Source organism: Leucopleurus acutus, assembly GCF_964270905.1.
Source record: "Leucopleurus acutus genome assembly, chromosome: 9".
Classification (NCBI taxonomy): domain Eukaryota; kingdom Metazoa; phylum Chordata; class Mammalia; order Artiodactyla; family Delphinidae; genus Leucopleurus; species Leucopleurus acutus.
The window spans coordinates 54,402,378-54,429,930 of NC_139144.1; the positions used below are offsets into that span (position 1 = coordinate 54,402,378).

Here is a 27,553-nt window from a genome sequence, read left to right on the forward strand (position 1 = left end):
TCAAAGCGGAAAATTTTTTTAAAAGACCACTAAATTCCCATTTTTCACTGTAGGAATCAATGGATGATGCCAAAAGGTGAATAATCAAGAAGTGGCAATAAAAGAAAGTCTTATTAAATATTCAGAGGAAAATCCGAAAGAATCAGTTAGAAGAGCTGAAAGTAAAAACTATTTTTCATAACAAACCACAGAATTAACTGACTCTTTATATGCGTGTGATGTACAACTTGCATAAAAACAACAATCACAGCAACAAAATGAATGATTTAACCCTGGTGTGGGTTTAACTGCCCTTTCCCAATGCATAAAGTGCATATTAAACTAAAATATTATGTGATGTTAACTGAATGAATTTGAAATAAATAAATGTAAGAAATAATAATAATCATATGAAAGAAGACCATTCATTATAATGGTCATTATAATGATATGCCTTTATCAAATTACTGATTTTGAAAATTGGTGAGAAGTTACAGACACTCCATTTCGTATGATATATAATAATGTATACTTCGCTTAGAGATAAATCTGCTAATGATTTTTTTCTCCAATTACTTCGTGGTCTATTCAAACATAATGTGAAGGTAATTGGAATTATTGATCATCTTCATCCTGAACTTGGGCACTTTCATCAGACGGCAACTGTAGTACTTTAGCTGGAACGTTTGTCCAATTTCTCCAAGCTGATCATTACTGTCAGTCTTATTAATGCATCGCTCTCCTGCTTCCACCTGCCCCCTGAAGTATGCACAGTTTTTTTAAGATTATTATTTCCTTAACTAAGGAAACTTGGAAATGATTTTTGTGAGGAAAAACAAACGATTAATACGCGAAATATGTTTTTTCCTTTCTAAAGGAATTCTCCTTTTTTACTACTGTTATCTTCCCTATGACTTCCTTCTACAAATGAAGTCTTTTTTTTCAGTCCATTCTTTTCAAATATCACAGATTATACCAGCTTCACCATTAAACGTCTATAGTTTAAATGATTAAATTTGAAATTAAAGTAAGAAAAATAATTTTTAAAGAAACCATAGGGGCATACTGTATTGTCATAAAAACAGTCTAATCTGTAGTGTAATGTACTCATAAACTGTGTGTCTTTGTAAATAAGCAGGCATTTACTATCACAACAGTTAAAGATCAGACACACTCCCATCTTAAATCATGTGGATTAAAATACTGAACTGTAATCAGGACTTCCGAATAAGGAATGGCAACCATATGAAATAAAACTAGAACACAGAGAAGATAGGTATGATGTAAACAGAAAGAAATACACTAAAATCTCAGCACCCAACATGACAGTGAACAAACACAGTTTAAAGTGACTAAAGGAGACCATGACTCCCTATTAGATGAGAAAAAGCCATTAGGGAAAAGGATAGAAAAGAAGATAATTGACTTTGTCCTACCAATTAGAGAAATAAGACATTCATAACAGAGCACTGATTGAAAGCTGGCTTGTTTTCTTTTTCATTTCTTTAATTTCTCCTTATGGTTCAAAATTCTTTTATCTTTAGCTGCCCGCACGTTCTGTCATCCACAACGTTTACATCTGTTCACTTGCAGTACTTGGTTCTGCATGGCAACCCACCCCTTCAGAATATAAGATCATAGTATTACACTGCATAACTAGCTCTCCATATATGAAACTAAAACATCCTTGAAAGTCTTCCATAAAGAAAAGTCCATGAGCCAAATCCAGTTTTCCTACTGTTGTCACTAAAACACAAATATATTCTAGTCCATGACATGTGAAGATCTATGACAGCGACTTATAACTCAAATGGCACATGAAGATTATCTAGTCTAAGATCACAGTCCTCCACCAGATTTCAACCTCGTTAAAAGTAAGGGCTATATATTTGTATCCCTAGAGCTTAAGGATAGTCCCTGGCACAGAGAAGACAGTCCACATATGTTGGAGGAAAAAAAAAAAAAATGAATGAATTATTAAGCGAATGACCATAACAAGTTGTGTTTCTGCTTCCCAAAATTATGCCAAATGGGATGAGTTTAAATAACAGTGCAAAAACTTGGGCAGTCCTTTGCTATGTAAACTTGGAGCTATCCAGATTCACACTCGACACAGGAGATGATGCAGCTACTGGAAAGGGCATGCATGGAGTACTGAATATCTAAGCCTGAATTTCCTCATCTGCAGAATGGAGGCACCTTATATCCACTTCATGGTTTCAGTTGGCACTATATGACATAACATCTAAATGACATACTTCAATCCCTTGCATAAAGTACAGGTTAGGAACCCTCTCTACAATATTTCTGATGGAAATCCACTTATCCTCTACTAAATGTTCTTAGTGATAAGGTGTTCATTACACAAGGCACTGAATTTAATTTATGAGTAACACAAAACATTTGAACATTCTTCCCAGGATTAAACCAAAACTAGCCTCTCCAGAACTCTCACACTTGGCTTTCTTATCCTCTCTGGAATATTTATGTTACCTTTTCTCTACGCTCTTCAGTATGGCTTCAATTCTCCTGAGTAAGTCTTCCTGGCATCTTTACTGGTTCCATGTTGTATCCGTTCACATGCCCTTCCAGGTGCACTCTCCTGTTTGCTTCAGCTCTTTGAGCCAAAGAAATTACTAGTCTTTTTCACATAAACTGTTTTTAAGTTAACTTTCCTCCACCCTGTTTATCCCATTTTTTTTTTTTGATGTGGACCATTTTTAAAGTCTTTATTGAATTTGTTACAATATTGCTTCTTTTTTTTTTTTTTATGTTTCGGTTTTTTGGTCACGAGGCGTGTGGGATCTTAGCTCCCTGACCAGGGATCGAACCCACACCCCCTGCATTGGAAGGTGAAGTCTTTAACCACTGGACCGCCAGGGAAGTCCCTGCACCCTGTTTTTCTGTATTAGGTTGGGCTGCCTTTTTTTTAAACCAAATACACTGTTTTACTTAGCCCCACAGCAATTCACCTTGTAGGTTCTGCTCATCATTTCACCAGATCTTTTTTCACCCCTGATTCCATCACTCCAAGTGTTAATTATGACTCCCAGCGACAACACATACACAAATAGGTCAAGCACATCATCTCAATGTCTTCATCTGAGTCATTAATAAAAATATCAAATAGGACAAGGTCAAGGACAATGCCCTCCAGCATACACCGATAGACTTTTCTCCATCCCAGTGTCGATTCATTAATCAATAGGCTTTGGGTGAAGTTGTTCAACCAGCAATAAACTGAAAGAATAATCTTCTAACAACTGAATTTCAATTTTATGTTGATAAGGATCTCATGAGAGTCCCTGTCGCAACCTTTGCTGAAATAAGAACTAACACTGTTTCTTATTAAAAGGGAATGATTAGGGCTTCCCTGGTGGCGCAGTGGTTGAGAGTCCGCCTGCCGATGCAGGGGACGCGGGTTCGTGCCCCGGTCCGCGAAGATCCCACATGCCGCGGAGCGGCTGGGCCCGTGAGCCATGGCCGCTGAGCCTGCACGTCCAGAGCCTGTGCTCCGCAGTGGGAGAGGCCACAACACTGAGAGGCCCGCGTACCGCAAAAAAAAAAAAAAAGGGATTGAATAGACTTGAATGTCTAAAATTCTTTTTTTGCATTTCACTAATGTTCTACAGTAAGCTTACATGTCTACAGATTCAGAGGTGTGTTCCCTACCACCTTTTAAAAACCAGCATTCCTTATATAACCTTCATTCTTGATGATTTCTCAAAGATTATATGCAATTGTTTTCTTTTCACATTCTAGATGTAATTTACCTGGAACTACATAATGAACTCATTGTAGTAGATGTTTATATGAGTGTGGGTTTTTTTGGAGGGAGGGGGGGTTAGGAAGAGCAGGGAACTAAGGAAAGCATGTCCTATATCTGAAATTATTCCCTATATTGGGAAAATCCCCTGCTTTATGAATTTTGGTGGGAGGCAAGACCAAACCATCGTTACAAAAGTCAAAAGGCCAGACACTCACCTTCTCAGGGGCCTGTGCAGTCAAAACATGGGCATGGGACCTAGTGTCAGCTAACCAAACACAACCAACCCTCACTTAGCATTAGGAGCTAACAACCCAAAGAAGCAGGGAGAATGTCGACACCATTTTGACATCATCAGTGGAGGTAATAACATCCAGTCACACAGGGCAGCCACGCCAGTCAAGTAAGAGACAATATATCTGCAGCCAGCAGTCCTGGGGGCAGCAGGATGTGCAGTGGGCAGGTCCACGCATGATATTGGTTCTGGGTCTGGCTCTCCAGCCTCACACTGTTCCTGCCCATTTTTAAAGTCTTCTCAGCAGGTCTGTCAGCCACACGTTAACCTCTTGATAAACTTTTCAGATTAATTCAGCTAAAGAGGATGTCTGTTGCTTGACATAGAGAACTCTGACTGGTACATTTTTCAGAGCAGCCAGCCACTTTAATTCCTTTGACACAACTAGGTGGTTTCTGACTATCCCATTGTCTGCGGTCTGCTCTACCCGTTATGGAGTAAGATCTGCTCTACATCTTCTGCTTGGAAGAGAATTGTTTTGAGAGAAAAAATAAAGACTATAAAATAGGAGCTAAAGATGGAATATAGATAGAAAAATAAAGAAAAAAAGTTTAAATATGAATTAAGTAGTTCTGTTTTCCCTAGGTTGTTCGCAATAAGTAGTAAAACTATTAAGAGTCTCTTGCCCTTCCTGCTTCAAATGTCACTCATTCACTCATATAAAACTTACTGGCTAAGCACCTACTACGTGCCAGACACTCTGCTAGGCACTGGAGAGGCAGCCTCTGCTCTTGTGAAAGCCCAGTCTATCTAGCTCAGAGTCTCAGGTGAAATAGTTTTATCTGGTTTCATAAATAATCTCCTTTCTTACAGGTACTTCCTTCTCAGTATCCTCTGTTGGTGTTCCTCATCACTTTACAGTGCCTTAATGTTATGCTGAATGTTGAAGTGCCCCAGTGTTCAGTCCATGAAACTCTCTTCCATTTCTATGTCCATTTGCTCATACACTGTTTTAATTATTGATTGCTGGACAAGAAACTAACCCAAAACTTCGTGGCTTGAAACAACCACCGTTATATTATCTCTGACAATTCTTGGGTCGAAAATTCAGAAAAGGCATAGCAGAGGACAATCCATCTTGGTTCCATGTGACATCTGTGAGACTGGAATCTGCCCCTTACCCCCACCCAAGAAGCCTTCTTCAGTCACATGTCTGGCACTAGCCTGGAGGGGCAAATGGCTTGGCTGGGGTCCTATGTCTCAGGCCTAACTAACTTCACACTGTCTTCTGGGTTCTCAGTTCTCCTCCATGTAATCCAGGGCCTCTCCCCACGGTCTCTCCAGCAGGACAACTGGAATTCTAACATGGCTGATCAGGATGCTCAAGAGTGCAAAACAGAAGCTGTCAGGACCACAACTGGCAGAGTGTTCCTTCCACCATGCTCTTTTATTGGTTAGAGCAAGTCACAAGCCCAGCCTTAATTAAGAGGCAGGGACTACACAAGGGTGTGAATATCCAAAGGCATGGTTCATTTAGCGCCACCAAGGTAACAATGACCATACCTGGTGATCTCATCTAATCCCCTTGTTAAATATTATCTATGACCCAGACAACTTCCAAATCTCTACGTTGGACCTCTCTCCTAAATCCCAGACCCATATGTCTAACTGCCTTGTGACATCTTCACTTGCATATATAATAGGCATCTCAAAGTTAACCCCTTCAAGGCTGAGTTGCATCTTCCTGCAGTCTGCTTCGTCTCTCCTCACAGCAGCTCCACTGTTATAGTTGTTTCAGCCAAAACAACTTGGGATCATCCCTGACTCTCCTTCATTTCTCAAATGCCACATCAAATGCTATCAGCTCAACCTTAGAAAAACATCTAGAATCCAACCACTTCTCACAACCTCCACTGCTGACATCATCCCACGCTTAGACAGCTGTGACAGCCTCCTAACTGGTTTCTCTGTTTCAGAACTTGCCCATCTTCAATATTCTTGAGAAAGCAGCCAGAGAGATTCAACTAAAATATAAGCCAGATCAGATCATTTCTCTGTTCAGCATCCTTTAGTGGTTTCCCATCTCATTCTGAGCAAAAGAAAAGTTCATCAAAATAAAACTTTACAAGGCCCGACACAATCTGGACCCCATTGTGTCTTGGATTTTGTCTCCTCCTCCTGTCCTCCTTGCCTGCTCCATTCCAGCACAGGAGTCCCGCTGCTCCTCACATAAGTCTTCTATCTGGAATGTTCTTGCCTTGAATATATGTCTTCCTGCTACACCTCCCTCAGATTGTTACCTAAACACCTTCTCAGCGAGGCCTTCCTTGATCACTGTCATTTAAAGTTGTACGTGCATGCACATGTGCACATATATCATATCTCATAGGAAAGCAGAAAACTTTTCAATTGCCTCAGGATACTTTAATCTGGAAACCAGAATACTGATGGAGAGCTGTTTTTGAGAACAGATGTGGTATAAAATCATGCAAATTAAAGCATTCTTTGTAGATTTAGAAATCAAAATGTATGAGGCATAGAAACCAAATAATTAGGTAAATTGTGTGGCACGGTGAAAAGACAGAACATAACTTTCAGCTGCCAGTCCCATATCCAGCATCACACATACCTCAGGCCATCAAATAAAACTACGAAGATGGTTAACACCAGCAGGCTGCAGAGTGAAATGGAGTAATGAGGAATTTTAGGCACAGCAGACTTGGGCTAAAGTCTTATCTTTACCCTTTTAACTTAACCAAATGATTTAGTAAATCTTAATTTCTCTAAGCATTCTTTTTCCTCATCGAGTATAAAAAAACTGGATAACAAAAACACTTGCCTTATGTACTTCATAGGGCTAAAGATGGAATCTAATGGAATAGCATTTATGAGAGAGTGCTCTGTAGAATGTAAAACACTATAAAAACATATTATGTGAAAAAAAAAGAAGAAAAATACCTTATGTGATTTTTGGTGATTCATAAATCGCTTCATATGACTTTTGGTGACACAGTTTTTTTTCATGTGGAATATAGATTTTTGTATTACATAACGGTGCACATTAGCTTGGAATATTTCACAGTAGAAGAAATAAAATTATTGCTCCAAATAATCATGATCAGTTATAAGTTTGTTGCTTTTCTTCTTATATTTATATGTTATTAAATATGTAATTACATATTTAAATATGTAATGAAAAATGTAATGTATTATTAAATATGTAATGAAAAATGCTGCCACACACACTTTGCTCTCATGCAATTTAAAACAGAACAGAATGGTTATGCACTTTAACTAATGGTAATATATATTTACATAATCATGTTTACTATTAATATTCTTATTTCCACCTATAGAATCTGTTTTAGATATTTCAGCATGGTGTTAAGCAGGGTAATGTGGCACTTATTAGTCTTTGGCAAAAAATAAAAACTAAATTGCTTAACTTTTTGTTTAAGTTGAAAAAAATTTTGCTAGCATTTTCACATTTTTTATATTTCTCTTCCATGTCTCAAACACAGGCAGGAAAAAAAGATGGCTATAATAATATTTTAGACCATTATGAAACCACATACCTTTTCAAGCTAATAGAGCCACTGCTTGGATAAAGATACTCCTTCACATTTGACAACAACTGGAGAAAGGAAGTACCCAAAAGAGCACCCATCACGAGGGCCTGAAGGTTACACCAATGAGCCATGAGCAGCTTGGGGCACATTTCCCAGTGTGTGTCAGCCTTGCAGCTTGCAGACCACTATATCTACACATTTTGAAAGTGTGTAAGAAACTAAATTTCAGATGTTTCAGGAGTTTTACCCAGTACTTAAGAGATAGCCTACACTAACAATATCCTATTATACACTGAATCACTTTAATAGTGACCTCCAAAGTCATTTCCTCGAATATTCTTTCACATCAATAACTTCTCATCACTTATTTCATTATTCTGGCCCGCAGAAGGCTTTTATGTAATCTAAAATGTCATTCATGGCAATAATATAAAGCAGCCAGGCTTAGAGTTCTCTTTTAAAGCAAAAAAACAGAAATATATTTATACAGTGTATACACTACCATAAATAAGAATCTCTTACATTGTGGAACCCAAATTACATAGGTACCTCAAAAAATGCTTGAATACTTAATTAATTCTAACGTCCAAAGGAAAAATTCAATAGTACCTAATGTATCTTAAATTATGTTACTTTTCCTGCATACCTAGGGTTTTCATGAGTATGAGGTATGAATTTTCCTATACTGTTTAACATACTCAGTCCCCTCCCTCAAAAAATATGCTGTTAATTACATGGAACTAAAAAATCAACATTTTTTAGAAAATAACTTTGACGTTAACAATTTTTAAATATGGCAATATCATCATTAAGTTTGGGAAACTGTAGATTAAAATGTTTGATACTGATTTTAGGGCTTGCTAAATAACAAGATTCTGTGTGTGTTTGTGTGTGTGTGTGTGTGTGTGTGTGTGTGTGTGTGTGTGTGTGTGTGTGTGTGTGTGTGTGTGTGTGTGTGTGTGTATTTAAGTAGATCACAGTGAAATAAATGGGGCAACACTCTAACTTACAAGTTTCCTTTATGGAAACTTAAACCATTTCATAATTAAAATAAAATTTTAAGTGGCTGGGTTTTCAACCAGTCTACAAAACTTATTCAACCTACAGAGCAGTTTAACTGTATTTAGGATTTAAATACAGTTACATCTTAAGTGCAGAATAGGGAAGGTTGTGGAAAGAAAAAAGAAAGTTTCCTCTCCCCCTTCTGACCAAAAGCTCAACCTAAGTAAAGCTGAACATAAACAGGAGACACAATATTGCAATTAGGATTCAAAGTAAGATGAATCTGAGTCTATCTTTCATGCCACAAGACCCTAAAAAGCATTTCATCTCCCAAATCCTTAGGTTTCTCCTTTGTAGGGTGGTGACAGTCACAGATCCATAAGACTATTGAGAACATCGAAAGTGAAAATGAATGCAAAACCCCCAGCACAGTGCCCAGCATAAAACTCAATACATTTTAGTTGCTGGTTTTTAGTACTGTGGTCATACTTGTCTTAAACATTATTTCAGCTCCCTTTCTGATCCCTCACTCATCATCTCAAATCCACAAGTGCCCTCCTGTTTCCTACCCTGTGCCCCTCCACTAGATCTGCTCTAATTCCCATGGCATGTCATGCTTTGAAACTTCTATCACCTTCCCACTGCTGTGTAACATGCAAGAAAAGAGTAGAATTTATTTCTGCTAGATACTGTGAGGAAAACAATCTGATTAAATTAATCCATTAAAGTATGTAAGAATCTTAATTTTCCTTGAGATATTGGCATATGTGGGGGAAAAAAAGGCAAGCAATGAAAAAGCAGTGTAAGAAAAGAGAAACTTTAGGCAATATTCAGTGAAGTTATTTTTGTACTGGGCAATAGCCACAGAGGCAGGTTAATACTGTCAGGGAGTCTACACCTTCCCCACTCTAACTGGGAAGACTCTGAAAGGAATTTCTACAGCATAGAGCTCCCCTGCTCCCGCCTCCCCAGCTCTGATTTCAGAGACTCACTGGACCATTTTACTTAAAATAAGCCAAACAGGGGCTTCCCTGGTGGCGCAGTGGTTGAGAGTCCGCCTGCTGATGCAAGGGACATGGGTTCATGCCCCGGTCTGGGAAGATCCCACATGCCGCGGAGCGGCTGGGCCCATGAACCGTGGCCGCTGAGCCCGCATGTCCGGAGCCTGTGCTCCGCAACGGGAGAGGCCACAGCAGTGAGAGGCCCACGTACCGTTAAAAAAAAAAAAAAAAAGCCAAACAAAGAAGTGGTAGCAACAAAAAGCACTTCACTAGAGAGAGCAAAAGGATAGGAGATGAAGTAAATAGAAAAAGACAAAGAAAGGCCGGGATGAGAAAGGCAAAGAAATACTGGAAAAGTAAAGAAATAAAGGTGGAGTGGAGAAAGGAAGAAGAGGCAAGGCAGGGCAATCATAAGTCATGAATGACACCAGCGTGCCTCATTCTCTAAAAGAGAACAGGTTTAAACTACGCCTTAGCTCCCCCAGAGAAGTTAGGCATGAAATGCCCACAGAGTACTGCATATATGCACCCTATTTTGTGGTTTATTGAAGAGGACCTGGGATGTCTCCAGAAGAATTGGGACCAAGGGGAATTTCACTCACACAAAGAAGAATAATTTTAAAAGTCAGTCTTAATCAGTTGACAAATACTGCAGGACAATGAATTTCTTTCCTTTTATGTGGCAACTTCCACAGAATATAAAATGATCAAATGACATCTGCTCTGATATGCACATTTTTAGCTTCACAAATATATTTAATTTTCTTTTAAGATTTGAAAGACACGTTTTCACATTATTTTTGTTCATTTCTCTATCAATGTTACTGATTTTAGGGGCCAAACTAATTTTTCTTCCTCTCAATTTAATTAACCAGTTTCGAGGGAGGGAACAAGTATATTTTTGAAATCTCTTTTGTCATGTTTTGTGGAAAAGTTAGTTAAGTATACTAAGAAAAATCTGGATTTAACTGAAATATTACAACTAGACATACTACACAATACAAAACAAAAATTCCAATTCTAAATCAGCTGAATACATTATTGACCCCCATATCATCAGTTAAACAAAAGAAATTATATTTGCATTGATGTGTGAATCTGCATCCATTCTTGGTAGCATGTAATATATGCAACTGCTTGGCTCTAGCTGTCCTTGTAGCCACAGTACCATATTATTCAAATGTATCTATCATTTATATGTAAATAGACAAGATGAATGGCTTCTTCATAAGACAACAATTTTCAAATGACAAACAGACATAGGCAGACATTAGCAAGATACAAATGTTGTAAATATTCATTCTATTATATATTTTTAAGGAAAAATGGACACTATTTCAAATCTTTTAAAAAGTAGGGTGGTAATTACAAAATGGGATCTTAATACATTCACAATACCAACAGCTATTCTTCTCAATAAAGGTCTCTACCAATGTCATTTGTATCTTGTAAATTACATGTTCTCAGATCCATCTGTGAAAATGGGATGTTAATTATCATGGTTACATTTCATGGTTCCACAGTTAAATGCTGAAGTGGTGCTACACAAATACCATATGTTTTTCTAAGAGAAACGGAGAAAGATTAATTATGAGTTCAAGTCTAAGTCTCAACACAATAAGATCATTACATTGTGTGCTACGCAAATTGGAAGTTTTAATTAATAGCTGAAATACTAACCGAGGGGAAAAACTATGCAGTCTAAATTTTAAGTATCAGGCTTTTCTCCCCAAAAATCATCCAAGTAAGGATGCTTTTGAGAAACCAAGTTATAAATCCAAAGAAAAAAAAATTTTGTTGTCTGTGAACTTCCTTGATGGAGTGATCACCATCATGTTGTTTAATCCTATTTGATAAACCTAAAAATTACAGTGTATACTAGTGACACATAGGTTATAGACAATATACCTGATGAAAATTCAACTGAACATTTTTTCTGGATTTTTCTTTAAGATACATTATCATTCAAAATTATGCAAAATTACAAGTCTCGTGTACTCAGATAAAATACTCACTTCAGTACAGCTAACTAAAGACAAAACTCTATGATAATACTATAAGAATTTTATTCATATTTATAAAACCTGAATTCTCATTTTACTTACCACATATTCAAACACAAGTGTCAGCGTCTCCTTGGTGTGGATGATGTCATGAAGCAGCACTATGTTAGCATGTTTCAGTCCTTTTAACAGAGAAGCTGTAAAATAAAGTGGACATAGAGACAATTTATCATGGGTAACAAGCAACTGATTTGTTTCATTATCATTTTGGTACATCATCAGATGAAATATACCTATTTTCCAAGCCAATAACAATTCAGAATCAAGGGCAGAGGAACAAGGTTTTCATTTAGATTAAGTTACCTCCAATTAATTCACCTGTTATTTGTTATTAATCTTTAGTTAGATTCCATTATGGTCAGAGAACATACTTGGTTTGATTTCAATTGTTTTAAATTTGGGTTTGTTTAGTTACCTAGCATATGGTTTATCTCCATATGTATAAAAGATATATTCTGCTGATATTGGATGGAGAGTTCTATAAATGTCGATTAGAGCCTGTTGGTTGATGGTATCATTGAATTCTTCTACAGTATGTATTTGCTGATTTTCTGAATAGTGGTTCTATCAATGACTGAGAGAGGGACGCTGACATCCCCAACTGCAACTGGCAATCTGTCATTTCTTATTTGAGTTCTGCCAGTTTTTGCTTTGTGTGCTTTGAAGCTCTGTAGTTTACTATATATACATTTAAGATTCTTATGTTTTCTTTGTGAATTGGTCCCTTTTACCAATATACAATGCATCTCTTTGTCCCTGGTAATTTTCTTTACTGTGAAGTGTTTTGTCTGATATTAACATAGCCACTCCAGCTTGACTCTGATTAGTGTTCATATGATATATCTTTTTATATTTTTTTTCTTTTGGCCTACACCAATGGCCATTCAGGTAGAATACTCAAAGAACAGAAGCTTCCTCTATCATTGTTAATTATTTTAGTAGCACCGTGTCTTCGATTTTGGTTTTTGGTATACAACCTGAAGAGAAAAAAGAAACACAAAACACACTTTTGTGTGTGTGTTCTGCCAGGAACTTGTAACTGCTCATTTATTCATCAAATATTTATTGAGAACCTAGTTAAAAGCACAGGTGGCCCTGGACAAACCTCGAACTCTTGATAATAATACTGCAAGACCACCTCTTTAAAAAGAGATTTATAACACAAAGCATGAACCCTGCTGTAAACTCTGGACTTTGGGTGATAATCACGTGTCAAGGTAGGTTCATCGCTTGTAACAGATGTACCACTCTGATGACACATGTTGATAGTAGAGGAGGATTGGGGTGGAGGGTAGGGAAGGGAGTATATGAAAACTCTCTGTACTTTCCACTCCATTTTGCTGTGAACCTTAAAACTGCTCTAAAAAAATTAAGTCTATTTTAAAAAGTAAAAAGATATATCTATGTTTTAACATACTCAAAGAAAAAGCAAGTTTAGATTGTTTAATATTTTACTGAAATAAAATGGTATTTTAGATATGGAATAATCATGCAAAGAGGCTATACTGGGCAGTCCCCAGAGAAGGCAGAGACAAAGCCTGTAGACTGTTACATTCTCATATGACCCCAATTAATGTGAGCTCCTGTTTTTAGAGTTATTATTGCTATGAATTTCCACTGTCTTCACCAGGTAAACCTATTTCAGGACAATATAATATATCTTTAATCCAAAGATGAACTTCAACAAACACTTAATTGATCCAGAGAAGGCCATTCAGACTGAGAATACTTGGTGTGGCTGGTTCCAACACCAGAAGACAACAAGAAGTGTGTTTCCTCTGAAACTGAATCAGCAGCATCAGTGTGTCGTCCAAAGCCAGAGAGGTCTAAGCTAACTATCATGGGGAGGCCCTCTCTTCCGCCTCACATATATCTGCCGTGGGCAAGTTAGTTTTACACACTAAAAACCTTATAGTAAAAATATCTACAAATTTATTTTATCTGAGCTTTGTAAATTAGCACTCATGAGAAAATAATTACCAAAAATAACAATAACAATAAAATCACAGCACACAAACTTCGAAGAAGCAACCACTACATAGACGTATGATAGAGTTTAGTACCGTTAATTCCAATAATTTACAATCTTCCTTCTTTTAATTATTCAAATATTTAATATTTTCATTATTCAACCGTCAGCCTCAAACAAGTAAAGCTTTATTACATAGCTAATCCCCAGGCATTAATCATTAATCCGTTGGGGAACCAACTGCACATGTGCTCAAGTTTTAAAAGGGACACTTGGACCTACGCTAGTCTTCTGAGGCAGACTCATCCTCAAAGATCACGATTTCAAGCCACAACAGGGTATTTGGAAGTGATGGTCAGGTACAGTACTTCACACCTAGCCTGTGCACGAATATGCATAGGTAAAATGAATAAAGGACCTAATGAATATTATGTTTATGAAAGGAACCTAGCTTTGTGAGGCAAGTTTTGGAAAGATATAATATCTTTTGTAATCCTGTCTGATTTCATTTTTCAAGTTATCCCTTCAGTTTGTCAAATTCAGTGATGATACTTATCAGCAACAACTCCAGAAAGGTACTGAAGCTTACAATTCATTGAATATCCCATCCCCAGAGAATCGTTTGTTGTTGTTTTTTTTTTTTTTTTACTTTTCTCCCATTGCCGCCTTTCCTCTCTTACCATTTAGACCTAAACTGTTTCTCATTTCTCAAGGTAACATCTTCACATCCATCATTTCCCATTGTGTTTTCCCTACAATTTCAGTAAAATCAATTCTCTGCCATTATTTATCCTGGGGAAAAAATACATCTTCCTGATGATGATCAATATTATAGCAAAAAAGTCATGTCTTTTTTTTTTTTTTTTTTTTTTTTTTTGTGGTACGTGGGCCTCTCACTGTTGTGGCCTCTCCCGTTGCGGAGCACAGGCTCCGGACGCGCAGGCTCGGCGGCCATGGCTCACGGGCCCAGCCGCTCTGCAGCATGTGGGATCTTACCAGACCGGGTCACGAACCCATGTCCCCTGCATCGGCAGGCGGACTCTCAACCACTGCGCCACCAGGGAAGCCCTACATTACATTTTTGACCATTTCTACATGAAGACTCAAAGCCTCCATATTTCGTTCTATTAACTCTCAATTATTGCAGATTTTAGATTTCTAACTATATTTACATACACTGCTAAAACCACACTATCAGTCAAATAACTACCAAGAACTGTATTTGAAAATAAGCGCTTTTTCTTTTGAGATTAACATAACAAATTTGTATTTGGAAGAGGCTAAAGCCACTAATTTCAAAGCTGATGGCAAAAAAATGACATTGAAGGGCAGAAAACCAACCACAATATCTACCAACATGAGGGTAGGTGACAGACCTGACTAACTTGGAGGCTGCCAAGGCAACAGCCGCTGCTCCAAGCCAGGTGCGAGATACTATCACTCCTGCTGTTACCAAGGCAAGTGAGTCTCCTGGGCTGCCAAGTCGGTCCAGTGATTAACACCTACAAGTCCTAGAGCCAGTATGTCTCCCTTTTCAAGACAAGCACTGTCAAAACACTACTCCATGTCATCCTAATAATATCTCAAATATACCACGTTATTTTCTCATCGTTTACATACAAAACAAATCCTGTAACACTGGCGTTAGTAATTCTAGCACGCTTCGTTTCCCCACAAGTTTTAAGCAAACATATGGCAAACATTTTAAATTCATTTCACCAGTGAGGCTTGAAAAGGTACAAACGTACACGACATAAAAGAATTGTAATTAAGGGTGAGGGTAGAAATGCTAACAATAACTCTGGGGCTGTGATGTCGAAACAATACAGAAACAGAAAAACACTGTTGCTCATAAAGATAACTGCCTTTGACAAAGTCCCAGTAGGACAGGAGGACAAAGGGAGTCCTCCCTTAGTGTAGTAGCAGGATTCAGACACCCACTGTCTGAAGGCATAGAGAAACCTTGATCTCCCACTTTCAGAATAAACATCCTAGGTTTCCACTCTGAGGTGGAAGAGTTAAATTTCTTCTAAATGCTAATCTCATCATGATTAAAATAAAACCCTTCTTTACTATTTCCAACAGTCTTGTAGGTCATTATTTGACATCCTACTACTAGGAAAGGAGAGATCACAAGTAATCACAACCCATCCTTGCTCACTCTCCCTTTAGCCTCTGGAAAGAACTAGTGCATTCACGTTTTCCTCTCATCATTTTTATGTTTTCTTTTTCAGTGGGGTAAAAGGGGCTGCTGAGGGGCTGCTACTTGATTTTTCTAGAAGACAAAGATTACTACCTATTAAACCCAAGAAGCCAACTGTATTTCAAGCTACAACCACAACAGACATAAACCTTTCCTTGAAGCCCACAGCTAGATAGCTCTAAGGCTGCTGAAATTCACTTTATACTAGAAATAATAGCATACTTTCTTTTTTAAATTGAAGTATAGTTAATTTACGATGTTGTGTTAGTTTCAAGTGTACAGTGAAGTGATTCAGTTATACATATATGTGTGTGTTATACATTCTTTTTCATATTCTTTTCCATTATAAGTTATTACAAGATATTGAGTATAGCTTCCTGTGCTATACAGTAGGTCCTTGTTGTTTATCTATCAATATAATATATAGTAGTGTGTATATGTTAATACCAAACTCCAAATGTATCTTTTTACTTATTTCAATAAGTTCTACTTCTCACTTACTTGCTAGTGGATTCTGAATATTTTCATAGTGAAAATATTCTGAATGGGAAATACAAGGGTGAACAACAACAACAAAATACCCAGAGAAAGACAAAAGTGCTTGTTTAACTGTGTCTGTGATGAGGAGGTGATCTAGACAGAGAAAGGCACTCGTGCCTGCCCTGAAAACCAATACGAAGCTCCAGGTTAACTTATGCATGGTTCCAGAAGGTATGTTGCCCACTGTGGCTACATACTAGGAGAAATGCTGTAGTTCTACACATTTCTGGACCTTCCCCTAAATGAGATCTGATCTGATAAACACACACACACACACACACACACACACACAACCATAAACTAATAAATGAAAAGGTAAGAGAATCAGGTTAAAAAATGGAATTGTTATCTTTGACTCCATTTTTACTTTTTATACTTTTACACACATGCATACAAAAGAGTCAACTCTTTGTTATGGGGAAAGAGGTCACAGCTAATCCAAAACACAAGGTTAAAACACATGTGATGTCGAATAAACTTAACTTAGCTAAAATCACATGAAGGATTTAGAGACATGTTTTTTGTTCACCACATGCTATCCAAATGTGGAAAGATAATACAAAAGGTCAGGAATACTTTATACATATCACATAACTTGTCTTCTATCCACCACAAAGTCTACTGTTTTTACTTGCTCCGTAGCTGAGGTTTTCTATTTGAGGATGGACAGAACTTCAGCCCCACTGCATATCCCCCCTGCTCTGCTCCCCTCCTAATTTCCCCATCACAGACCTGAAAAGTGGTATTGGAATTACAGCCTCAGCCAGCCGCTCTGCCATCACTCCCTGTGCATCCACCACTTGACTACTGGCAAAGAGCAGTCAGCTGGGGGCTATTTCCATGTTGCAGCCTCACAGGACCACACTGACAGCTTGCTAAATCACTCAAAGAACAGGTTCCTCTAACAGTATAGCTTAACCACGTGAAACTGCCAATATTTGACATCTTTGACCTAACTAACACAGCAATTTCGAGTGGTTCAACCTAATAGAGTTTACCTGGTTCAAAGCAATTTTAAATTCTTCACAAATGCATGGTTACTCTTCCCACTGTTAATATTCAAACCAATTAATCAGCCAAGAATTGACTCTGAATAGAAAGAAAAAAAAAAGGAAGAATCTGTTCATCAAACTATGGTTATAGATGAGGGGAGGGATATAGAAACAATTTAATTTTGTATGAGTACCTTTCTATATCATTTGAATTGTTTATGATAAAGATATATTCCTTTAATAATAAAAGAGATACCTGGAAAAGTTCTTTATTAGAGTGGATTGGCTAAAGAGAACTGAAATAACACTATAAAAGGTACACTGATGTTTAACTACACAATTAATGTGCAGCTACAATAATGAATCATTATAACTACAGTGTGATCCTTCACCACTAATTCCTCTTCATGAAGGTATTGGTGAAAATCCTTGCATTATAAGGGTCTATTTTCCTGTTCTGGAACGTGACACGCCCTGTGTCAGCCTCTAATTTGCACTCATGTCACACATTAATCAAAAATGTTGAAACTGGGGGTTTCCCTGGTGGCGCAGTGGTTGAGAGTCCGCCTGCCGATGCAGGGGACACGGGTTCGTGCCCCGGTCCGGGAAGATCCCACATGCCGCGGAGCAGCTGGGCCCGTGAGCCATGACCGCTGAGCCTGCGCGTCCGGAGCCTGTGCTCCACAACCGGAGAGGCCACAACAGTGAGAGGCCCGCGTACCGCCAAAAAAAAAAAAAAAAAAAATGTTGAAACCATTTCTTGTCTAAATGGTTACTTCCCTGCATTAAGATTAATTTACTCGTTGCAAAGATTCCTAGTTTTGTCTCCAATTACTCCCAGGTGAACCTGTAAATGAGCCACCAGCTGCCTTTCCGTGCTCTAGCTAATCTTGTTCCGATTTGCCAGTGGAAAGATCCACACATACGTAGGTAGTACATGAATGCGAGATGTGGTTCTTCTCAAATGTAAACATCTCACTAATAACTTCAGCAGAAACACATCTTGCCAAGCAACAGGGCTGGAGATAGTGGTAGTTATGCTCCATGGACTGTCTTTAGGCAGGAAAGAGACCATTTAGGAGCCGAGGGTTACTGGAAGACTTGACAACACAAGAGTTGTTTTTTGTCTGGCTGTAAAAACTAGGCTGAAAAGCTGTTAGGCAATTTACTTTATTTGAACTATTTTACACTTTGTTACAGTGGGTTACATGTACAGTCAGTAAGAATACTACAAAGTATGCAATAATTAAAAAAAAAAGATAATGTGGTTTGGCACCAAGCCCCTTATGTCTTCTGGTGAAGAAGAATAAACATTTATATCATAATAACTATCTCTGTTTGACTAGACTTAAACAACCTCTCCTTACATGAAACTATGTGAATAGCTATTATTGTATTCTTTTTCTTTTTAAAGACACCAATTGTACTTGAACATTTGTTACTTTTTTTTTTAATTAATTTATTTATTTATTTTTGGCTGTGTTGGGTCTTCATTTCTGTGCGAGGGCTTTCTCTAGTTGTGGCGAGTGGGGGCCACTCTTCATCGTGGTGTGTGGGCCTCTCACTGTTGCGGCCTCTCTTGTTGTGGAGCACAGGCCCCAGACGCCCAGGCTCAGTAGTTGTGGCTCACGGGCCTAGCTGCTCTGCGACATGTGGGATCTTCCCGGACCAGGGCTCGAACCCGTGTCCCCTGCATTAGCAGGCAGATTCTCAACCACTGCGCCACCAGGGAAGCCCATATTCTTTTACAAAAATAAGATAAGTTGAAAATCAGAAAATATATTCCTTGCCATGGCTGCAAGTCCCAGTGCCTAAGGGCCTGACCTTGAGAGACACCAGTCAGTCACTATCAGGCTCCTCCACAGAGCAGGGCAATTTTGCAGACACAGGAGGTTCCACCCCCTCCACCTCACAGCCACAGCCACAGGCCCGCCACGAGGTGCTTCTCAAAGTGTGGTCCTTCAACCACCCACATCAAAGTCAACTGAGACGCCTGATATCAATGCCAATGCATCAGGTCCTATCCCAAACCTACCAAAGCCAAATCGATGGGGGTGGGGCCCAAGAATCATCCAACAAATACTTAATATCTCCTATGTGCCAATCACTAAGCACAGGAGAAACACAGACAAAACTTCTGTTCCCATGAAATTTACATGCTGTATTTCCACAAAGCTTTCTATTCAATCCTTACGTATTCTAAAGTTTAAAAATCACTGCTATGTTATGGTTTTGTTATATAGGAATGGGTAACATACTTACGGAGTGAGTGTGTGTGTCTGTTTATGCACTTAGTTACACTGCAATCTACTCACTGTTCCACAAGCAAATCAATAGGAACAACCATTCAATCAATCATTTCATTTACCTAGTATCTACTTCTGTCTGTCTCTGTCTCTGTGTGTGTGTGTGTGTCTCTCTCTCTCTCTCTCACACACACACACACACACACACACATGCACACAGCCAGTGAGATAGATTCCACTGAAAAATATAAACTCTTGGGCTAGAAGACAGAATTCTTTATTCTGAAAATTTGATGGTATTTGATGTGTGCGGATTTTCTCCTGCATTTCAAAAACCCCCAAACTGTGAGCTCATATTTGCAACATGAATAAAATGTTAAGGTCATGGTAATAAGACCTTTTCAATCCCACAAAAATTTCTAATATCTGTGAAAGAGTAAAGTTTTATGTAAAACGTCTGCAATACATACTGCCTCAGAACCAGTGCTTTGATAAACAGATACAATCAGCAGGTCTGGAGATACTGTAAACAGATTATGAGCAAAGAAGGAAGAGAAGTGAAAGACTAAAAAATGAATATGAATCTTGGCTGGGGTTAATTCCTACCCTTGAATATCCCCTGACTTGAAATTTCAAACATAATACCACTTCATTTGACTGAATAACAAAGTCAAAGCTATAAAAATGACAAATGAGAGCATAACTCAGTGGAAAGTGCACAGCCCCAGAGCACCATGTTTCTCACAGAATTAGTTCACCTTCAGGCAGTCACGTCACCTTCACTTCTACCTCCCCAGGACAGAACTGAGCCAGCTGTCCCTAGGCCTGGACGAAGCCTTGAATTCCTTCATGTGGCCTGTGATCCATGGTGGCCCAGGCAGGAACCCAAGTTCAACTCAGCAAAGTGAGCTCTGCCACTTCTGGGAAGGTCGCTAACACAACAAGTCCCAGATTGCTTCCCTCCCACCAGTGCTCCCTCCTGCTCAACGTCCGATGATGCTCAGCTGCTAATGACACAACATTTGGCCGGCTCTAGCACCACGTACATGTTCAGGAGTTTTACAAGATACTTAAAAAAAAAGCAATTAAGGATTCATTCAGGAATTGCCTTCCAACTGCATGGAGGCAGGACTGGCAAACGCCATCTCAGAGAGCTCTCACTGCTCTCTTGTTTCATATAACCTCAGCTATGGCAGCATTTGAAGGAGACTTTTCTATATTTGGAAATACATGAAAACAAGAGAGGAAAACAAACATACCTATAAAAGGTAGAGTGACATCTTAAGTGTTCAGTATTCAGAATCCTATGATGATGATAATAAAACTGTTTATGCAAAATGGTATTTAATGAGTTTGGGGAGCAGTTCCCAAACTTTTCTGAAAATAAGGACCTTCTAAGTCTCTTCTACACTAGGGAAGTCACTTCAGTACAAAAATAGTAACTTTTAAAAATTTTATTAGAGTCTCATCTTTTTAAAGTCACTACTTGTCAGAAACTGGCAACATCTTAGAAGTATTAGATTTCATGCAATGTATCACAGTTGCTTAAGATAAAACACTAACCACTGTGATAACTATACAAGTCAAGTAAAAGACAAGTAAGTTGTACATGATATATTTTATGTTTCTAAATTAGCAAGGTAACTTCAGACTGTCACTATAGTTAAAAAAAAAAAAAAAAGCCATGCAAGAAAATGACAAAGGGAAAGAAAAATAGGACCATGGTGTCAAATTTTCTAGGAAATTTGTATCTGTCTCCACCACCACCAGCCAGAGGAACTCGGGGAAGGGATAATTTGGCCCTGCATTTATCAAGGTAGGCTCAACATTTGAGCCCCAAATGTTGTGACTGTGGAGGGTTTTTGTTAGTGTCTTTTCAAGGTGTACACTTGTGACTGGTACCAACAATAGCTCCCGCTCATACAACCTGCCTTTCCATACATGAAGGCAACTCCTGAGGACTATGGAGAACATCCACCCATGATTAGCGTGACTGCCATTTTCTCAAATGTATTTTACCTCCTTTGACCCATATTTCCCTTTTTAATAAAACTTCACCTTGTTTCATATACATCATACACAAGCACATACACACACATATATATAAAACCTTAGTGCATTAAAGACATCTCTGTTTGACTTAATACAGGGTGACTGAATCATCACGCACAATTCAAACAGTCCTCATAGAATTTCAAAGTGAGTGTCATCTTCAAAAGCATCTAAATCCAACCCTTCATTTGACAATTGAGGAAACTATAATAATACACAGAAGTGTGGTCATAGGATTCAAACCCTGGCCCCCTGACTCCTGATACAAGAGGATTCTGTTTCTGTCAAAGTAAGCATTATCCACTCTCATTGTCTTGGTTTCCTCCTCTTCGTTCCTAGTGTTTTGCTGTGATTGTGGCTTCCCTTTATCTTTGTATCTTCCCAGGTGTTGGGGGCAGAAAAACCTGAAGCTAAGAAGACTAGAAGAACATCAGATATGACAGACATATCTGCACAACTCTTCACTTGTAGCAAGACCACCTAGACTAAAGAGGTTTCAAAAGAGAGTAATAAGTAAAGAAGAAAGCTGGGGGAGAACTGCTGTTCAACTTGGCTTTTTTAAATCGCCTTTATCTGATCAAGTCACTTCTCTTCTTGAAATCTTTCAATGGCTCCTTAACAGGACTGCCAAGGACCTGTGCAATAGGGCTCTCGATGGAGCTCCCCACGCCCCCAGCTGCTCCAACGCCCTCCACACTGTGAACTCCAGCTATACAGCACTTCCTAGAGATCTCCAATTCACCACTTCCTCTCAGACCTCTGGGATGTTGGCTCTTCTGCTCCCTCCCCCCATAGCCTCTGAGCCTCACACATCCCTACCATGTCTTCAGATCTTAACTTAGCTATCACTTCCTTCGGAAGTCTCTGCTGACCCCAAGCTCAAGTTAGACGTGTTTTCTATCAGTCCCTGAGCACCTTGAGTTGTCCTGTCCCAGTGTTAGAATTACCTGATGACCTATCTCCACCTGTCTGTAACCCCCACTCACAATATGATTTGCTCTCAATCCTGCTGTGCTCATAGCACTCAATGCAGTGCTGAGTTTATAGAAGATGCCTATTAAGTGCAGCTTGAATAATGTATGCATGAACAAGAAAAATAAAATCCTTAAATGATCTTCCATAAGTCGCCGCCAGCAACGCAAGTTCTTAGGATTGCGTTCTGCTATGGATTGGTTATCTTTTTATAATGTGTTTAGTTCAGCCTGGATATGTGGATCAAAATAAATCCACTCTCAGTTTTGTAATAACTGACAAACACACTGAGGCTATATATTTCACTGAATTTAAAAAGAAGCAAAGAAACCTCTTACAGGGTGTTATTAGGAGTTTTCCCTTCATAAGTAGGCAAAATGCTATACGTAAAAAGGCATTATTTTATTTATTTCCACTCATATTTCAGATTATGGAAAGATGGTACAAGATGTGTTTGAAACTGTAATTTATTTCTAAAAACTCATATTAGAAACTAAAATTACATCCTAACACTTTTACCCAGCGTGAGATAAGTTCATAAGCAATAAGGTGGTAGCAATGAGAAAAGGAAGAAGATGTTCTCAACCATACGTGGGTTTACAGCAGAGTCAAATCCAACCCACGGACTTGGTTTGTTTGGTCTGTGCAATGTCTTAGATATTTATTAAGTATTTAAAAATCAGAGGATTTCATATAAAATGCACAACTTTGGCTCTTCAGAAATAACAGATGTGGGTAAATGTTCTGTGTCTGGAGCTACACAACTGGCCCCTTACACAAGACATCACTATTATGGTTCCCCATCCTCCTTTTTCCCCCAAAGTGATAGAGGCTCTTTCAGCCTGTTATTTGATGAGCCTCTACATTTGTGATCTCTGAATTAATATTTTGTGAGTAAAAATACAACATCACTTTGATTGCATGAGCTAAAGTACAATTATGAGGAAACTGGAAGCAGTCAATTCAAAGAGGGTTTTATGAGTCCCACAAACCAACAGAGTAAGAAAGGGGACTAGAAGGAGAACAAGAAGTTGTTACTACAGGAAAATCACAATTACTACCAAAGAAGAATAGACTGAAATGAAATTATATCCATTTCAAATTGTTCATCTCAAAGCTCCAATGAGACCCACTATGTGGAATAGGAACCCCTTAAGGTTACCAGCACAGGACTTTCTTTTCACATCGTTTCAAACATAGATTCATTGACTGAAAGATCTAAACAGACTCTGGAGGACATTTAGTTCAACTGATGCACTTTTCTCAGGTAAAATTTTGTGGCCCAGAGAGACTGTCAAAAGCCATACAATTTGGTACATCACTTCCCCTCTCTAGCCCCTATTTCTCCAATTCATTCTCAGAGACTGATAAAAAATGTCAGGTAGGCATTAAACGTCTGATATTTATATCCTAGGAAAATGAGAAATAAAGAAACAAAATGGACTTATTCAAGGTAGCAAGCTGGGCCAAGAGCCATATCTCTGATTCCCAAACCATTATGCCAGGCTTCTACCCATAAAACTGCAGAGATTAACGTCTGCCAGAACTACAGGCAATGCTCGTGATGGCCTGATAGCCCCTACCCACAACGCACAAACAAAAGGACTGAATGGGGAGGGGGTCAATTATCAGGGAGGGAACCTAAAGCATGAATCTCAGAGCAAATTAATCCAAATAATATTTCATATTGACAAGGCTGTAAGGAAACAGATAGACTCATATTCTTTGAGGTCAGATGTTATAGGGGTGGGAAAGGAGATTGGTCAAAATCTATCAGAAGTTAAAATATTTCTCATGACAGGGAGCTTCAAGATGGCAGAAGAGTAAGACATGGAGATCACCTTCCTCGTCACAAATATATCAGAAATACATCTACATGTGGAACAACTCCTACAGAACACCTACTGAACGCTGGAAGAAGACCTCAGACCTCCCAAAAGGCAAGAAACTCCCCACGTACCTGGATAGGGCAAAAGAAAAAAGAAAAAACAGAAACAAAAGAATAGGGACGGGACCTGCACCAGCGGGAAGGAGCTGTGAAGGAGGAAAGGTTTCCACACACTAGAAGCCCCTTCGTGGGCGGAGACTGCAGGTGGCGGAGGGGGGAAGCTTCGGAGCCCCGGAGGAGAGCACAGCAACAGGGGTGCAGAGGGCAAAGCGGAGAGATTCCCGCACAGAGGGTCGGTACCGACCACCACTCACTAGCCCGAGAGGCTTGTCTGCTCACCCACCGGGGCGGGCAGGGGCTGAGGGCTGAAGCTTGGGCTTCGGTCAGAGCGCAGGGAGAGGACTGGGGCTGGCGGAGTGAACACAGCCTGCAGGGGGTTAGTGCACCACGGCTAGCCGGGACGGAGTCCAGGGAAAAGTCTGGACCTGCCAAAGAGATGACACTTTTTCTTGCCTCTTTGTTTCCTGGTGCGCAAAGAGAGGGGATTAACAGCGCCGCTGAAAGGAGCTCCAGAGACGGGCGCGAGACACAGCTATCAGTGTGGACCCCAGAGACAAGCATGAGACGCTAACGCTGCCGCCACCAAGAAGCCTGTGTGCGAGCACAGGTCACTATCCACATGTCCTTTCCCGGGAGCCTGTGCAGCCCGCCACTGCCAGGGTCCCGTGATCCAGGGACAACTTCCCCAGGAGAGCACACGGCGCGCCTCAGACGGGTGAAACGTCACGGGGGCCTCTGCCGCCGCAGGCTCGCCCCACATCCGTACCCCTAACTCCCCCCGGGCCTGAGTGAGTCAGAGCCCCAGAATCTGCTACTCCTTTAACCCTGGCCTATTTGAGCAAAGAACAGACGCCCTCAGGCGACCTACACACAGAGGCGGGTCCAGATCCAAACATGAACCCCGAGAGCTCTGCGAACAAAGAAGAGAAAGGGAAATTTCTCCCAGCAGCCTCAGGAGCAGCGGATTAAACCTCCACAATCAACTTGATGTACTGTGCATGTCTGGAATACCTGAATAAACAAGGAATCACCCCAATTGAGGGGGTGGACTTTGGGAGCAACGATACATATTTTTTTTTCCCTTTTTCTCTTTCTGAGTGTGTATGTGTATGTTTCTGTGTGTGATTTTGTCTGTATAGCTTTGCTTTTACCATTTGTCCTAGGGTTCTGTCTGTCCGTTTTTGTTTTGTTTTGTTTTATTACTTAAAAATTTTTTTAATTATTTTTTATTTTAATAACTTTAATATATTTTAATTTAATTTTTTTCTTTCTTTCTTGTTTATCTCCCTTTTATTATGAGCCATGTGAAGGACAGGCTCTTGGTGCTCCAGCCAGGTGTCAGGACTGTGGCACTGAGGTGGGAGAGCCAAGTTCAGGACACTAGTCCACAACAGAACTCCCAGCTCCATGTAATACCTAACGGCGACAATCTCCCAGAGATCTCCACCTCAACACCAAGACCCAGATTCACTCAACGACCAGTAAGCCACAGTGCAGGACACCCTATGCCAAAAAACTAGCAAGACATGAACACAACCCCATCCATTAGCACAGAGGCTGCCTAAAATCATAATAAGGCCACAGACACCCCAAAACACACCACCAGACGTGGACCTGCCCACCAGAAAGACAAGATCCAGCCTCATCCACCAGAACACAGGCACTAGTCCCCTCCACCAGGAAACCTACACAACCCACTGAACCAACCTTAGCCACTGGGGACAGACACCAAAAACAATGGAAACTACGAACCTGCAGCCTGCAAAAAGGAGACCTCAAACACAGTAAGTTAAGCAAAATGAGAAGACAGAGAAACACACAGCAGATAAAAGAGCAACGTGAAAACCCACCAGACCTAACAAATGAAGAGGAAACAGGCAGTATACCTGAAAAAGAATTCAGAATAATGAGAGAAAAGACGATCCAAAATCCTGGAAACAGAATGGAGAAAATACAAAAAACGTTTAACAAGGACCTAGAAGAACTGAAGAGCAAACAAACAGAGATGAACAACACAATAAGTGAAATTAAAAATTCTCTAGAAGGAATCAAGAGCAGAATAACTAAGGCAGAAGAACAGATAAGTGACCTGGAAGATAAAATACTGGAAATAACTACTGCAGAGAAGAATAAAGAAAAAAGAATGAAAAGAATTGAGGACAGTATCAGAGACCTCTGGGACAATATTAAACGCACCAACATTCGAATTATAGGGGTCCCAGAAGAAGAAGAGAAAAAGAAAGGGACTGAGAAAATATTTGAAAAGCTTATACTTGAAAACTTCCCTAACATGGAAAAGGAAATAGTTAATCAAGTCCAGGAAGCAAAGACAGTCCCATATAGGATAAATCCAAAGAGAAGCACGCCAAGATACATATTAATCAAACAATCAAAAATGAAATACAAAGAACAAATATAAAAAGCAGCAAGGGAAAAAAAACAAGAAACACATAAGGGAATCCCCATAAGGTTAACAGCTGATCTTTCAGCAGAAACTCTACAAGCTAGAAGGGAGTGGCAGGATATATTTAAAGTGATGAAAGAGAAAAACCTACAACCAAGATTACTCTACCCAGCAAGGATCTCATTCAGATTTGATGGAGAAATTAAAAGCTTTACAGACAAGCAAAAGCTAACAGAATTCAGCACCACCAAACCAGCTTTACAACAAATGCTAAAGGAACTTCTCTAGGCAAGAAACACAAGAGAAGGAAAAGACCTACAATAATAAATCCCAAACAATAAGAAAATGGTAATAGGAACATATATATCAATAGGTACCTTAAATGTAAATCGATTAAATGCTCCAACCGAAAGACATAGACTGGCTGAATATATACAAAAACAAGACCCGTATATATTCTGTCCACAAGAGACCCACTTCAGACCTAGGGACACATACAGACTGAAAGTGAGAGGATGGAAAAAGATACTCCATGCAAATGGAAATCAAAAGAAAGAGTGAGTAGCAATTCTCATATCAGACAAAATAGACTTTAAAACAAAGACTATTACA

At 39.3% G+C, this 27,553-nt stretch overlaps 1 protein-coding gene across 1 annotated transcript in view; it reads right to left on the minus strand.

The window, feature by feature from the left end:
• CDK14 (cyclin dependent kinase 14) overlaps positions 1-27,553 on the minus strand; it is a 554,405-nt gene that overhangs the window by 319,089 nt on the left and 207,763 nt on the right. The window contains exon 5 of the mRNA XM_082846673.1: positions 11,658-11,752. Within this exon, the coding sequence (XP_082702799.1) occupies positions 11,658-11,752 (95 nt within the window). The remainder of the gene's footprint in view (positions 1-11,657; positions 11,753-27,553) is intronic.